Source organism: Miniopterus natalensis, chromosome 15 (assembly GCF_054644295.1).
Source record: "Miniopterus natalensis isolate mMinNat1 chromosome 15, mMinNat1.hap1, whole genome shotgun sequence".
Classification (NCBI taxonomy): Eukaryota; Metazoa; Chordata; class Mammalia; order Chiroptera; family Miniopteridae; genus Miniopterus; species Miniopterus natalensis.
This window is the reverse complement of record NC_142095.1, coordinates 29,361,648-29,378,741: the sequence shown is the minus strand read 5'-3', so window position 1 is coordinate 29,378,741 and position 17,094 is coordinate 29,361,648. Positions and strand designations below refer to the sequence as shown.

Sequence of the window (17,094 nt, the reverse complement as noted above, 5' to 3'; positions counted from 1 at the left end):
GTAACCTAGCTCCAAGCATCGTGGAGACTTAAGCTCAGGTAAGTGTTCCCGTTTCAAGGTAGTTCAGAGTGTATTTTCCAACATTTGCTAAGCATTTGCTCCTCACCAGCCACTACAGTAGGTAAAGTGAGATAAGGTACCTGCCTTTAAAGTCTGTATTTTGAAATGTGATTATATAAACACCAACATTAAACAAACTCTTATGAGTTTGGCCCTTATAGTACTGCTTTGTTTTTGAGATACTATTTTCTGTTGGTATTTTAGTGATGCTGCTATGGCTCAAGTTCAAGTTTCTCTTTTGGAAACATGTAATTTCTCTTTCCATTGTTAATTTGAACTAATGTACATGGAAGTCTTTATATACTTCAGTTCTCACAATGATCAGTAATCAGGTATACTATTTACCCAATTACTGTAAACCTCAGCAAAAAAAAAAGGTCAGAGGGAGAGGAGATCTGGGGGTCCCCTATAACCAGGACAGCCCAAGCCTTTATTTGTTTCCCAGATTCTTCGGTGCTGTTTGCAATTCTTAAGCCTTGGGCTGGAATCAGAGTCTTCGTTTTGATTTCCTAATTGATGTGGAACCCCAGTTAGAGCCATTTCTTTCCTTTCCTCCTGCTCGCCTCTGGAACATTGTCCCTTTGCCTTCAATTTCTCATTCATGATTTTAAAAAAATACTTGTTTAGTTAGAAGTTCTTGAATAAAACCTCATTTCTTCTTACAGCATATTTAAATTTCATGTATCTTTGGAAGCCAGTCTCAGTGGTAGAAACTTCAAAAGGCCCCGAGAAAAAAGTGGTGTTCTGTGTTTATAGAAACCAGCAGTAACTGTTTAGTTTGGGACACTTGCCCTTTTCTTAAAGTATCTGCTTATCTATATAGGGGTCGGCAAAAGTAAGTTTACAGTTTTTTTGTACGGAAAAAGACTTGCAGGTTATGATGATTACAATAGTTTTATTAACTCAAAAGAGAGTCACGGTGGCACAGTAAACCTACTTTTGCCCACCCCTGGATATAAGATACTCTCATAATTATTTTAATATGGTTAAAACTGCATGTTTCATATATTGAAAACTAAAATTTTGTCAAATAATGCAATCCTTTAATACAACACTTTATATAGATTTTTTTTCTCCCTTCAGAATTACTGTAGATGGCAGTAGTACACAGATATATTGATTGAGGGCAGAAAATCTCTAGACTGAGGTTCAATTGCTGTATGGTTTTCATTGCCTGACTGTAATCTATTATCAAAAGAAACCATGAGTACATTTAAATTAAGGTTATATTTGATTTTTTCTTGAAACTTCAATGTTTATTTTCCTTATCAGATCAGCTGAATAATAGAAGTAGTTACCTCTAATTATCTCTCATTTTATTTTGGGATTTCAAAATTAAGGTTCAGTTTTATAAAGCATGTCTGACCCATCACCTACATAGTTTTCCTATGTTCAGTGGTCGATAGCTCTGTTGACTTTGCTTTGGTTTTGTTTTTAAGACTCACTGTCTTACTTGAAGAACTCATCGCATCTCACATGAGCTGCTAACTTGCCTTTCCTATTCAAGTCTGTCATCTCCAACTCGTTCATTCAGGAAATGTTTATTCAGGACTTACTATGTTCCAGACCCTGTGCTAAGAGTAGGGAACAGAATGTTGCTAATCACTCTCAGATCATAAGAGAATATCAGCTGACAATCTGACACAGAAGAAGAAGAAAAAAAGTAGAACATAGGAGTTCCTTTCCAGAGTCATTCTCAATAATGATAACCATGTTTTCCTATGACCCGTTTCCCTTCCCTTTTTTCCCTACAAAGCCCTTTAAATCAAGTGAAACCAAGCCTGTAGGCTACTGATAACTGATGTAGAGAAAGAAGTCTTTAATAATAATGCTGCACAAGTAATGCAGCGTGTTTTAAGGGTAGGTTGAAACACTTAGAATTGCTTTTTGGAGACCCCTATTTTCAAAAGAGTAGACCAGAGACTGATCAAATACTCAAATTTTCTTTAAGCTGTCACACTCAAGGTCAGTATGATAGAGGACATTTGAATGTGTGATGTAGTGATTGGTGAAAACTGTCTTTTATGTCGTAGAGTATTTTCTCATTGGATTCTATATAATCCTTTCTAGCATATCAGTGAATAAAAAAGCTTTTTTTTTTTTCTTCATCATTTTTAAAGCTGTGTCTTCTGTCTCAATTCAGTAAATATTTATTTCGCCTTTCCTGTGAGCACTGTGCTAGGTCCTGCAAACTTTCTCTCTGCCCTTAAAGATCTTGCACTGAGATGGAGGTGTGGAGGTGGGATGAGATGCATGGAGGGGCAAGAGGTCCAAACACATTTTCTAATAGTCACATTTCTCACAGGCAACCTTCTTAATGCCCTGTTTGATAATCCTTGGCATATTGTAGAGAATCAGAATTCTCCAGACATCTGTCTTCTTTATTGTCTTTTGTTTTTATTTTTATTGATTAGGGAGAGAGAGAAACATCATTCGGTTGCCTGGTACCCACCCCCACAGGGATCAAACCTGATATCTGGGCATGTGTCCTGACCATGTTTCGAACCCACGACCTTTCAGTGTGTAGGATGACGCTCCAGCAACTGAGCCACACTGGCCATGGCTTTATTATTTTTATTTATTTATTTATTTATTTATTTATTTATTTATTTATTTATTTTTAAGCCTTACCCAGGGATGTTTTTTCTATTGCTTTTCAGAGAGAGTGAAAGGGAGAGAGAGTGGAAGAGAGGGAGAGAGAGAGAGAGAGAGACATCAATGTGAAAGAGACACATCGATTGGTTGCCTCCCGCACACGCCCCACCAGGGCTCGGATCGAGCCTGCGACTGAGGTAGTGCCCTTGGCTGGAATTGAACCCAGGACCCTTGGTCCGCAGGCCGATGCTCTAACCACTGAGCCAAACCGGCTAGGGCCATGGCTTTATTTTTTTAATTATAGAATTAACTTATTAAGATTCTTCCCTGTAGCTCAGTTGGTTAGAGCGTTATCCTGATACACCAAGGTTTCAGGTTTGATCCCTGGTCAGGGCACATATAAAAATCAGCTAATTAATGTATAAATAAGCGGAATAAAAAAATTGACCTTTCTCTCTCTCTCCCTTCCTCTCTCTAAAATCAGTCAATAAATTTGTATATTGTCATATTTCCCTAACCTGAAATTGGCCTAATGCCAAACACAAACAGAAGGTAACTAAAGTTCTTAAGTGTTTAGTAAGTGAATAAATGACCAGACTTGACTAAGTCTAAATGAAGCTTGAAATGCAGATGAATTCTTCCCTTTAGTTCAGTATGGAGCGAGTTAGCAACTGATTCAATGACTCAACTTAGATCCTGGCTGCAGAAACAGATTTTATTTAATCAGGGACACATAATTAATTAGCACTTTGACCTACATAAGACAGAAGAAACAGAACTCTTTCTTTTGTTTTAAGAGCTGTCATTTAAAAATTATACATCCACATAGATGCTTTTTTCTCTTAACTGGAACTTAAACAAAACCGTACTATTATGAAAATTTTTGAAAGTATACAAAAGTAGAGCCCACAGTTATCCACTTAGGGATGATCAATCTTGTTTCGTTAATACTCCCATTCATTGGAGCATGCCTGCCCTTATTATTTTTCTTTACTGAAAATACTCTTAAAGATATTCCTAAAGTGCTAAATTGTTTTTGTATTAATTACTATAAACATTGGGGGGGGGGGCATGTTCTATTTACCAATGAAAATTATAAGACCTGGAAGGCAATTTGGTAACACATACCAGGGAACTTCTTTTAAAAGTCCGTATCCTGACCCTGGCCGGGTAGCTCAGTTGGTTAGAGCGTTATCCCGATACACCAAGGTTTCAGGTTTGATCCCTGGTCAGGGCACATATAAAAATCAGCTAATTAATGTATAAATAAGTGGAATAAAAAAATTGACCTTTCTCTCTCTCTCCCTTCCTCTCTCTAAAATCAGTCAATCAATAAATTTTTTTGAAAAGTCCATATTTTTAGTTCCATTAATTCCTTTCCTGAAGTCTGTCCTTAGGAAATAGAAATTAAGGCCAAGATCATTGCACAAAAATGCTTATCACAGCATTGTTTATAGTACTAAATAATCGAATATCCGTATATCTAATAGGGGATAAGAAGTTTACGTGATGGAATGTTTTACTGTCTTTAATAAGTCTTTGAAGAATATTTAATGACATGAGGAAATGCTCTTAAAAAAAAAGAAGATAAAATTGCATCTGTATAAGAATCCAAATTGTGTAATGTCTTTGCCTATATTTTGGGCTGCAGAGATTCAATTTACTGTTAACCCTAGTTCTAGTAAATCAAGCTTGACTGGAATTAGGTTTTGTAATTTCAAAGAAAGCTTTTTGTTTTTCTGGTTTTTAAAACACTGTCGGTTGCCAGCTAATCCTTCCAAATTGCCCTTCACTTGCTGAAACCTGTGTTATGACCTCGTGTCAGCATAAGATCCTAGGATATAAATGAGTTAAAGCTATTGCTTATGTTTTCGATAATTAATATGAAGTGCATTTTAGACAATCAAATTTCCTCCTTGTAAGGTTAGCAGTGGACATTATTTTGCGCCTGTCGGCTTTTCTCAGTGACTCAGGATGTTGTTTCCTTTGCCCTGCCTTGCAGATTATAAGCACACCGCAGAGACTGAGCAGCTCGGGAAGCGTCCTGATCGGGGCCCCGTACAGCCCCGCGCCGGCCATGGTCACCCAGACGCACCTCGCCGACGCCACCGGCTGGCTCCCTGGGTAAGAGTGTCCTTAAAGTTAACATTTTTAAAACTACTTTCTAAAAGTTCTCACCTTTTTTCTCACCATCTTGTCCTCTGTTCTTGTTTTATGTTAGTCAAGTTCTTAAAAACGAATGTGTTTCCTTTAAAATTACATTTTATTTCACCTCATATCCTAGATATAAACCATTTGTGGAGCAAGCATTTTAAAACAGAGAAAAACATTATAATAATAACTTGTACCTGAATCTTCTGACTTTTTTCAACTCTGAAAGAGAACTTCTTTTTATGATTATGGCAGTTAGGTGCTTTGGAAATGTCAAAACTATATATTGTTTTAACAAACATAAGAAAAGATATATTAAGTGTTGGCTATACTCAGAATTTCCCTCTATGAATTCTTGTTTCCTTAAAAATCAGAAAAGGAACTAGGAAGAAGAGGCCAAATATATTCAAGTTTTCATTGTGTTTCCCCTTGATTCTTTCAAAACACTGGGCAATTAATTAAATCATTATTTCTTCTATGTTACTCAGTTGCCTCTTTTAGTATCAAACCTTCACATGCTTCATCTTTGTCTGTAAAATACCCTTATCCAACCTTTCTTCACTGCTTATTATTTTAACATCTCATCTTTTCATAAAAGAAAAGGAAATAGTAAAGTTAATGACTCAAAACTTTATCCTGTCACTTTAGAAGTTATTTAAATTGTTATTTAAATACTGCACTGGTAGTTCTATCTTTGACTTAAAGCTGTGGGTTCTGTCAAGCAGACAGTAAATCTTGGTTGAGTAAGAATCTCCTTGCTTCGAGAATATTAAATAGTCCTGGTTGGTGTTGCACAGTGGTTAGAGCCTCGGCCCGCGCACTGAATGGTCAAGGGTTTGATTCCTGGTCAAGGCAACCAGTCGATGTGTCTCTCTCACATCAATATTTCTCTCTCTCTCCCCCTCCCTCCCTTCCACACTCTCTCTAAAAATCAATGGAAAAAACATACATTAATGAAACAATAATCCTGGCAAAGTGTTTTAAGCCATATACATTTTTATATGCCTACACACACACACACACATATACATTAGAGACAGAAGAGTTTCATTTATATTCATACTTTCCCATTATCAAATGAGATGAAATGACAGTCACCTGTAATTCCATGGCCTTTATTCAGTCCTTATGAACATTCTCAGGTAGATGTAAAAGTTGCCTTGGATTCCTGCACAGCCCTGGGAGATTATACCATGAAAGCCATGCCTATGCCAGCGGTTTGGAGATGACCAGGGTTTGGACATTTTCAGCCCCAGCTGTGCTTTATGTTGGAGGTGGTATGATTGTCACTTTTTATAGTCAGTCATTCCAGAGTAAATGAAACTTTTCTGTGCCTTTCCTTTGTAAACCTGCAGTGTTTTCCTCCTTAAAGATTCATTGAACTCATTTCAAACTAGGTTGTCACGTTGTGATTTCTTGGCCCTTTCATAAAGTTTAAGTTTTTATTTTATGGGCAAATCTTTTATATTTGTTAGTTTTTGTGTTTGGCTATATTTATCGTGGAATTAGACAAGTTACAATAAATTATTCATGAAATAAAGTAGTGTTTATATGTGTTCTTTTTATGCCTTTTTTTTTTCTTTTTAGTGATAGAAAACGGGCTAGAGAATTTATAGACTCTGATTTTTCAGAAAGGTGAGTATGAGTGTATTTTGTTCGGGAGATGCTACTGCAAATAGAGGTTTGGTACTCAGGCTCTAGTTTAAGTTAGTGAGATTTTTTATTCACATAACTTTAACTTGATTGAGTTTCTATTATTATTTCATACCACATTGAGTATTCTACTTCACTTATCATTACATAAATTTTTCACATTTGTATGGTTTCGAAAGAAATTATTCTGTGAATAGATTGGCTATTGGTGATGTGTCATTCAGCTCCCTCCCTCCTTTTGGGAAATGCAGTTTTCTACCAAAGTGAACTCTCCACGTGACCTCAACATGCCCAAATGTTTTAAAAACAGGTTTTATTGATCGTGGTAAATTCTCACTTCTTTCTTAAATAATATATTGAGTATAATGTAACCTCTCCTTAGAAACTGTTAGGACAGTTTCTCAATTCTTGGTGTGCGTCAGAATCACCTGTGGTTTGTTGAAAAAATATAGATGCCTGCCTACCAAGTGAGAAACTCCAGGATGAAAAAGTATCACTTTATGGTCATTATTTGAACTTAAGTTCCATATTCCATGCAAGTCACTATACAAGGTACAATATTAGTGTTGCACTGTTAAAATAAGATGCATAGTCTTAGAGGCAGTTGAATTCTGTAAGGTTGTTACTATTTTAAATAAAACTTTGCCAGTTATGCTTTTTAAATTTTATTTTTGATTCTAAGATTTTTAATTCCCCTTTTCAGTGGTATTTCAGTCTCCTTTCTCCTGGTAGGTCATCTTCTCTCAATATAATAGTTTTCTGTCTTTTCCATTTTCTAGTTTGCTATCTCTGACTTGCGGGGCACTAAGAAACTAGATAGCCAACTGGGTTAGAATTCAATCTAGAATAAAAGTGAATAGGCTCTAAGTGGGGACCTTGGGGCTGTATATTTTTAAAAGTGTGTTTTCTTGCATTGACTCCGCTCTGCCTTAGTTCCTTGGTGGCCTTTGTTGCTTGCTTCTTGATTCTTAAGTGTTTTGAACACAAAATCATGGCTAAGGCACTGCTGTACCATATAGAAATATATGGCAAAATGTTCTTTTCTCTCTAATGGAAATTCCTCTTTTCAACTCATGCTGGTCTTTGTGTTTATCCTAGGAAAGGTAGCTGTGTAAGTTCTTACTGATGTATTTAGCCATGTTTAAGGCCTTAAAATAGAACTAGTCATTAGTTATGATCGGTGGCACCTATGTACTGCAAACAGTATAAACAATAAGATTCTCTTTACTTTCTCCTTCATGAGAAAAATAATTCTAAAGATCACATTAGAAGTACTAGATTAAATTTGTGGGTGTAACCATCGATTCAGCTTTCTCTTTCTGCTTCTGGGTTCAGTGGCTTTTTTGGGGGGGAGTTATGCTTTTTATTCTTTTCTTTTTTTATTTTTTAATATAATTTTTCTGTAACGAGTCCACCCCTCCCCAATCAAACCATGAACATTACTACATGTGGGGGTTTTTGTTGTTGTTCTTACAAATGTTTATTTTCCTCCAAATTTATTGTATTTTTCTATAATGCAACGAGAAGTCTTTGTTCCCTTCTCCCAAGTGTTCAGGTTAAAAAGGCCATCTCTCCACCAGGGACTAATCTTATCTCTTCAGTGTCTCACTTGTTGATTTGATATGATATGTCAATATTGATATTGGTTTTCCTCAGGGATTTATGTAGCAATATATGTAGATACAGACACACTTTTTATTCTCATTTGCTACTTGATAGAACAACTTTAGGTTTGTTTTCCTCCGTTAAGGTCGTGTGCAGAAGCGAGGCCGTTTCTGAAAAAACCTTGTTTGGTGGGTGAAGGATCCATTGAGAGATTCTCATGAGTTTTTCCCCTGCATCCTGATCCACTGGCCTTCTTTTCAGAGAGTTTGCAGAAGGAGCTGTGAAAACCCTCTTTCTGGTCTTGCCTGGAGTTTTGATCCTGGAAGATGTTTGTTCACTTTCTCTTTTTACCTTGGGACAGAATCTGATGGCATCATCTAAACGCATCTCTTTTCCAAATAGGTCTGCTTTCACTCTGGGACTTCTACTGGGGGAGGAAGGTCCTTAATATCTTCTTTTCCGTTGGAATTTAGTTAAAATTTTTATTCTTAATAAACTAATGTAATTTAAACTATAGTAAGCTATTAATAATCATCAAAGTCTGTATAGTTAATATCTGTACAGCTTCGATGATGTCTGTGAAGTTGTTCCTTCAACAGATTTTTTGAAGCTCTGTTTAGGGTTGCTGTGTTCTAGGCGTTGGCGAGAAGAATAAAGGAGAGAAAAACCTCTGCTCTTAAAGAGCTGACACAGGGTGGTCAGTAAACAAGTAAGATCATTTTAGCCTGGGCTAGGTGGCATGCAGAAGAAAAGAAGGGTGGTTTGTGGGTCATTGGCAGGATGGTGGCTACCTTAGAGAAGGCCTCTCTAAGGAGATAACATCTGAATGCAAAGAAGTCAAGCATGTAAATAGCCTGGTTGTGTGGGGGAGCCAGGGATTCTGGGCAGAGGGAATGAATGGCAGTTGCAAAGCTTCTAAATGAGGAACCAGGTTGATGTACTGGGGAAGCACAGGGGCCCGGAGATAGGAAAGGCAGAGGGGTAGGACATAAGGGTGGAGAGGTAGGCGGGTCAGATGTGAAAGGCCTTATAGGCCACAGTAAGGAATTTGGTTTTTATTTTAGGGAGGGTTTTAAGAAGGGAAATGACGTGATCTAGTTTACAGTGGCCCCTGAGGGGAAAATGGATTCTAAGGAGACAAGAACAGAAGTAGGGAAATCAGTTAGGGGCAGTGACTTGGGGATACAAATATCGGTCTCACAGGTCCAAATCTCCTATCCGTGTACCACAGGTATTGGCTATTCTAACTACTACTGAATTTTAATGGAGACATTGGTTGGGTTTTTTGGCACAGTGCTCTACCAGCCTTTCCAAAGAACAAGCTTAATTTCTTGATTCAGCCAGTGTTGAGTAGTATCCTTCAGCTTTGTATTGGTTATGAACATTCTGGAGCTCACGTAGAGGAAAATCACCTAAAGTGTACCAAGTGCTGTATGCGCGCTGAATCATTTAATCCTCGCAATATCCTTGTGAGACCGATATTTGTATCCCCATCTGATAGAAGAGGGTTGTGGGTCAGAGTTAAAGGAAGTAAACTGCTCAAAATATGTAACTGATAGTTTACCAGTTTTGATATTTAACCGCAGTTCTCCTCAAGTTTATTAATTCATGTACTGAACTAATCTTATAAAACGTCTATATGTAGTCTTGTATTTATGTTTCAGGAGTATGTTCTTCAGCATTTGAAGTCTAGTTGTTCTTATTTAAGGACTGTTTAGTTTTTTCTTTAAATATTATTATCCATGTGTGACTATAGAGGGCAGATCAGTCAAGCGGTTACCCCAAACCACTCTCTGATTATTTTATTGCTCCCTTTTAAAAAAAGACTATAATTACATGAAAAACAATACCCTGCTTTTCCCTGGTTCTTAAAAAGTATATAAACACTGAGTTGAGAACTTTATTTACTTTAGGCCGTTCTCCAGTTCTTAGCATAAATATAAAACCCCATACACAACATACTTCTTTCAAAATAACTCCTGTGCTCCCGTTTTTGGCAACTCTTATTTACTTTTGTCACCTAGGTTGTACTAACAATATAAGCTTACGTGTGACTAGCCGTTTGTATCTCCATGCACCACACTAAGGGTAAAATCAGCATAGAGTGGGCTTTGTGTGGAAACATATACGGCAAATGGGATTGGTGGGTTCCTTCCAAAAATGAAATTACTTAGGACAGTGACTGGAACATACTTAGAATTCAGTAAGTATTTACTGTTTACCACCACCACCACCACCAGGCTCAAGCAGAACAGGGACGTGACTGGGTGTGTGGGAAGAGCACCCTAATGGCCGTATCTAGGAAGGACTGGGATGCCTCTAGATAGCACAAAGAACAGTTATAAGGTCCTAGTTACAGTCTGACAGAGCTGTAAGGGCCACAACAGGTCAGTGGGAATGAGAGAAGAGGTAAAATTTAGGAGCTGTTTAGGACAAGACTGGGCTTAGCTTAGATTTGATAGAATTAGGTTAGTTGGGTAGAAGGGGGTTAGAAGGCATAGGGTGAACTGGGTGCTGCTGGCTTGGTGCTTAGGTAGATGGTCTGCCACTCATCTGGACAAGAACTGCAGTAGGGTCCGGAGTTACGCATATTTTATATATACCCCCTCCTATATTATTTTAAAGCAAATACCAGACATCCTATCATTTTCATCATAAATATTTCAGTATTTATATCTAAAAAGACACCTTTTAAAAAATCTGCAATATCATTATTACACCTAAGAAAATGAACACTAATTCCTTAATATCAAATATCTAGTAAGTATTAAAATTTATAGTTGTTTCAAATGTCATATTTTGTTTTAATTTTTTTGTAAAATAAAATACAGATACAGAAAATAACCAGAAAGCAAATGTATGACTGACGAATTCTTTAAGGCAAACACTCTTGTAACCATCACCAGATCAAGAAGTAGAACCCCAGAAGCCCTTCCTTGTGTCCCTCCCACGATCACAATTCTCTCTCCCCCCGATAAATAACCATTTTCATGATTTTTATAGTAATCACTTTCTCGCATGTCTCAATAGTTCTCTCACTTAGATGCGTACCCTTTGGCACTACATTTTAGTCTTGCTCACTAAAGTTGATGGCTCTTTTTTATATAGATCTCCCCTCCATCCCATTGTTTTCCTTGTACTTTAGTGTTGAAGAGATGAGGCTATCTGGCCTGCAGAACTTCCCACAGTCGGTTTTGTTGGTGACATAGTCCATGTGCATCCCCACATACGCCTCTGTTCTCTGTATCCCCTGTAGTTTGGCAGCAAGATTCAGAGGCTTTAACAGGCTGATGTTCAGTCCTTTGGCGAGACTGTATATACAGTGGTATGTTCTTGCATTAGGAGGCACATAAAGTTTGGTTATCTCTCTTTCCGTAATGTGAACGCCACTGACGCTTAATGCTTGTATCTATTAAGTCGTTGTGGGTTGCAATTAGTGTTATTTTAACGCTGACCTTTCCTTTTCATTTACTGGCACTGTGCTTTTATGTAATATAAAGACCCTGTGCCTTTTCTGTGTACCTGGAGGTACAGCTCATATAGGAAGGCAGAATAAATGCTTGATCCCTTCCCTTTACTGACCAGTTTACAAGATGTTGGATTTGTTTCTTTCTCCAAAGATGAACACATCTTCCCTTTCAAAAAAAAAAAAATCATTATGAACTGTGAATTTAAACGTTTCATACATAGTAATTATTATCACCGTTGGAGCTTAAATTGCCCCATGTTTGGCCAGTGGGAGCCTCTTCTAGTTGATTTTTAAGTCCTTTTTACATACCACCACGATCTTTGATAACTTCTTTGTTATCTGGTATAACCAGTTGATCTTTCTTGTACGTGGAATCGGCCGTTCCTCTAAGAAGTCCTGGTTTCCTTTAGGGGGAATTATAAATCAAGCTCAATTTGGGCTAGAATGCTCATTGCTACCAGGCTGGCCATGTTTTCTAGCCCTTTAACTGGACAGAGCTAAGATACACACAGGTTTAATAACTTCATGAGTTCTCATTACTACTTCCAGTTCACATCTTACTAAACCTCTTCTCCATTACATCTGATTCCCTTCCACACTGATCCTGATTTTTTTTAATTGGTTTTTTAATTGGTTTTTAGAGAGGGAGAGAGATAGGGATAGAAACATCGATGAGAGAGAAACATCATCGATCGACTGCTTCCTGCACGCCCCCCCTGGGGATCGAGCCCGAAACCCAGGCGCGTGCCCTGACCGGAACCCAGCTGGTGACCTCTTGGTTCTTGGGTCGATGCTGAACCACTGAGCCACACCAGCCAGGCATACTGATCCTGAGTTTTAAGGACATAGGGGATGAAACAGATGATAACATTAGTGTATGTGATAAGTGCTCATTGGCTTTATCCCATCTCATACTACATTGCTCCACAGTCCCAAATAATAATACTAATATTGCCATTAAAGTGATTACAGAAAACATTAAAAAATAATTTTGCATATGCTCTCTTCATTCTCTCCCCATTTTTTAAATAATAATACTTTATTCACAGTGTGGGAGCATATACCCATTTATATACCATACTCCCTTGGAGCCCTCCTTTAGCCTTACATCTACAAGTAACTTTCTTTCCCTTTCTTCCTTTCTTCCTTTCTTCCTTTCTTCCTTTCTTCCTTTCTTCCTTTCTTCCTTTCTTCCTTCCTTCCTTCCTTCCTTCCTTCCTTCCTTCCTTCCTTCCTTCCTTTCCTTTCCTTTCCTTTCCTTTCCTTTCCTTTCCTTTCCTTTCCTTTCCTTTCCTTTCCTTTCCTTCCCTTCCCTTCCCTTCCCTTCCCTTCCCTTCCCTTCCCGTCCCGTCCCGTCCCGTCCCGTCCCGTCCCGTCCCGTCCCTTCCCTTCCCTTCCCTTCCCTTCCCTTCCCTTCCCTTCCCTTCCCTTCCCTTCCCTTCCCTTCCCTTCCCTTCCCTTCCCTTCCCTTCCCTTCCTTTTCTTCCTTCCTATTTCTTTATTTCTTTATTTATATCAGTCCTCGCCCGAGGATATTTTTTCCATTGATTTTTATAGACAGTGAAGGGAGGGAGAGAGGGGGAGCGGGAGAGAGCAAGAGCGATGTGAGACACATCGATTGCTTGCCTCCTGCATGTGCCCCAATGGGCTGGAGATTGGACCTGCAACCCAGGTGCCTGCCTTTGACTGGCAATCGAACCCGCAACCCTTTGGTACGCAGGCTGACACTCTAACCACCGAGCACACCAATCAGGGCTATACCATATTTTCTGCATTGTTTTATCCACTTATGGACAATTAGATTGTTCCTATATCTTGGCTTTTGTGAATAATGCTGCAACAAACATGGGGGTGCAGCTATCTCTTTGAGATCCTGATTTCAGTTCTTTGGGACATATACCCAGAAGTGGAATTGTTGGATCATGTGGTAGTTCTATTTGAAATTTTTTGAGGAACCTCCATACTATTTTCCATAGCAGCTGTACCATTTTACATTCTCACAAACAGTATACAAAGGTTCTAATTTCTCTCCATTGTCACCAACACTTTTTTTATGATAGCCATCCTAATGGGTGTGAGGTAATACCTGGTTTTGATTTGCATTTTCCTGATGATTAGTAATGTTGAGCATCCTTTCATATGCCTGTTGACCATTTGTAAGTTTTCTTTGGAGAAATATCTATTCACGTTCTTTGGCTATTTAATTGGGTCAGTCAGTTGTTTTTCTATTGAGTTGTAGTAGTTTCTTGGATATTTTGGATATTAATCCCTTATCAGATAAAATAAAAGGTTTGCAAATATTCTCTCCTGTTACATAGGTTGCCGTTTCATTGTGTTGATTGTTTTCAGTTGACTCTTACTCCAGGAAGCCTTCCCCTCCAGGTTAGACTAGATGTCTGTCCCCTCAATTCCCACAAAATGCTGTGAATAACTCTGACTTGGCACTTACCTTATTATATTGGATTGTTTGTCATTCTTTGCCTGTCCTGTCCCTCTCCCATCCCCCATGACTCACTGGGGAAAGGATTTTGCATCAGTTATTTTTGTACTGCCAATCACCAATACTGTTCTTGGCATATAGTTGGCCCTCAGTTTAGTAGAACTAAGCTGAACCCCTGAAATTTTTAATGATTACGTTGTCAAAGTTTAGGCCTAGGCATGCATTAACCAAACTTGAAATAATTGAAGACTTAGATCCATTATTAATACCAATAACCTCTGTTTGAAAATTGAGTAGATAAATGAAACTGAGAATAGTGGTACTTTTAATTTTAGGTGAAAAAGAACTATAGTATATAGAATACAGAAAAACAAGAATTGACCAGTATATAAACTACAAGGGCAGAGTTTTTATCTGTTCTTCCCAGTATGTAGAACAGTACCTGGCATATAATAGTAAGTAACCGGTCAGTGAATATTTGTTGACTAAATAGATGATGTGCATTAGAGAAGCACTCTATCTTCATATTTTATTAGGCTTTTAAGGTAAAAATTAAATTTAAAACATTTCCTCATCTCTGATTCAGTTAAAACTTGCCACTTGAAACAGATCAAATTACTGTCTTCTCATTATTTTATAGTTTTGTAAAAGTCTCTAAGGAAGTATAATGGAGTATAAATATGGGGTTTTTTCTCTTTTAGTAAACGAAGCAAAAAAGGAGATAAAAATGGAAAAGGCTTGAGACATTTTTCAATGAAAGTGTGTGAGAAGGTTCAGCGGAAAGGCACAACGTCATACAATGAAGTAGCTGATGAGCTGGTGTCGGAGTTCACCAATTCCAACAACCATTTGGCAGCCGACTCGGTAGGCGGAGCATGCACTCGCGTCGCTGTGATGAGTGACGCAGCGGGGCACCTCTTCGGGGTAGCTGTGTCATCAGTCTGAGGACTCGGACAAACTAGGGAATCCCCAATTCCTCCTTTACTTGAGGGTTTCATAATGTCTGTAGGGAATTTTTTGTTGTTGTTGATTTTTTGTTTGTTTTGTTTTGGAAAGAATTCTTTTATTATTTATTTCAACATACAGATGAACAAATATTTTTGAAATATAAATGTTGGGGGTTACTGAAGGAAAATACTTTTTTTTAAACATACTTTTTATATTTTAATGACTTTGAATACATTTCTGAAGCTTTTAGTATTTCTTCTATATTTAAGTCAAGAAGAAATTTTTATCTTATCATTGAACATGTTAATAAAAATTTCAGGCCCTGCCGGGTGTGGCTCAGCAGTTGAACCTTGACCTAGGATCCAGGAGATCCCTGTTCGATTCCCTGTCAGGGCACATGCCCGGGTTGTGGGCTCGATCCCCAGCTAGGGGTGTGCAGGAGGCAGCCGATCAGTGATGACTGTCATTATTGATGTTTCTGTCTCTCTCTCCCTCTCCCTTCCTGTATCTGAAATCAATAAAGATAGATTTTTTTTTTAAATTCCATTGTACCAGAGAGTATATAATAAAAAATATCTCCCTTTCTACCACCTAATCTGCCTCCCCAAAGGCAATATTCACTCTTACTGGATTCTTGAGTATCCTTCCAGAGATTCTATATGCATACACATAATAAAATTTACTTCCTTTTCTATTTTAAACACATACGTGATTGTGCTTTGCACACTGCATTCTTAATTTTATCTTTTTTACAATATATCGTGGAGATTTTTTTGTAACACATACAAATCATTCATTTTCCCCCAATGGAGATAAAATTACGTATAGGGAGGAAACGTACATGTACTTAGTGTACAATTAAAATATCATTATTTCCTTATTTATTGTGGAATAGTTTATATACAATAAGATGTATTTATCTCAAGTGTAAAATTTGATGAGTTTTGACAGTTACATGCACCTATGGAACAACTGCTGTCATAAAGACACAAAATATTTTCTTCATTCCCTAAAGGTCCTTCCTACTCTCCCCAGGCAACTGCTGATCTGCTTTTTATCATTTAGACCGGTTTATATTTTATGTAGATGCAGTGATATTATGTGTACTCCACAACAATATTAAATAATAGTAACTCTAGTCATATTGAGTTCTTAACTCTTGATCTTAGTAGAAATATTTATAGTATTTCACCTTAATTATGATAAAAAGTATATTTTGAGATTTCTTTTTTTCTCAGTTTAAAAAAAATCTGAAATTGTTATTGAATTCAATCAAATTCTGGATAGTTTCCTGAAAATTTAGGATTTTACACTGATAGTCATGATTGAGATTAGTGGGTTTTTGTTTTACTTTGTTTTGTTTTACCATCTTTATATAGTTTTGATTAGTAGTGTTATGCTGACTTTATAATATAAATTTAGAGGCTTTCTTTTTTTCTTTCTCTTTATTCCATTACAGGTTTAATAGCATTGGATGTCTCTTTCTGGTCCCTGAAGTTTTATAGAAACCACCTGTGATTCCATCTAGGCTTGGTGATTTGGTGGGGGGTAAAGCTTAGATAGGCTTCGTTTTTTCCTTCTTTGGCAATTTGTCTTTTTAGAATTTGTTTCCCTTAGCTTAGTATTTTATGGTTTTTTTAGAAAATCCTCCATTTCATCCTGTTTTCAAAATTTTTTGCAATTATTTTTCCCAAAGAACCATCTCTTGGATTTGTACTGACCTCCTATTTTGCAGTTAGTTTCTGTTTTTATCTTATTTAATATTCTTTTTTTTGTAGTTACTTTTGCTGTTTTTCTACCCTGCAGGCTATGATGTATACTTTATTTACTTTTATTATTTTTGTTTAGTAATGAAAGTCTTAGATCATCTTTCTTCTCCCTGAAAAAGGCCCTTTGTATTTCTTAAATTTAGATCTGTTGGTACCATAATCTTAATTTTTTTTAGATTATTTTATGTTTTAGATTGTTTGAAAGTATCTTTATTTCATCTTTACTTTAATTATATATATATAGATAGATATATAGATATATAGATATAGATATAGATATAGATATAGATTTCAGAGAGATAGAAACATCAATGATGAGAGAGTCATTGACCGGCTGCCTCCTGCACACCCCCTCCCACACCCCCCCCACACCCTGCGGGGGATCGAACCCGAAACTTGGGCAT

General features: G+C 37.3%; 1 protein-coding gene across 2 annotated transcripts in view; it reads left to right on the top strand.

The window, feature by feature from the left end:
* Positions 1-17,094, top strand: part of TFDP2 (transcription factor Dp-2) — a 123,119-nt gene that overhangs the window by 84,405 nt on the left and 21,620 nt on the right. For both annotated transcript variants that reach the window (XM_016209872.2, XM_016209871.2), the window contains exons 5-7: positions 4,658-4,779; positions 6,394-6,441; positions 14,675-14,837. In XM_016209872.2, coding sequence (XP_016065358.1) covers positions 4,658-4,779; positions 6,394-6,441; positions 14,675-14,837 — 333 coding nt within the window. The remainder of the gene's footprint in view (positions 1-4,657; positions 4,780-6,393; positions 6,442-14,674; positions 14,838-17,094) is intronic.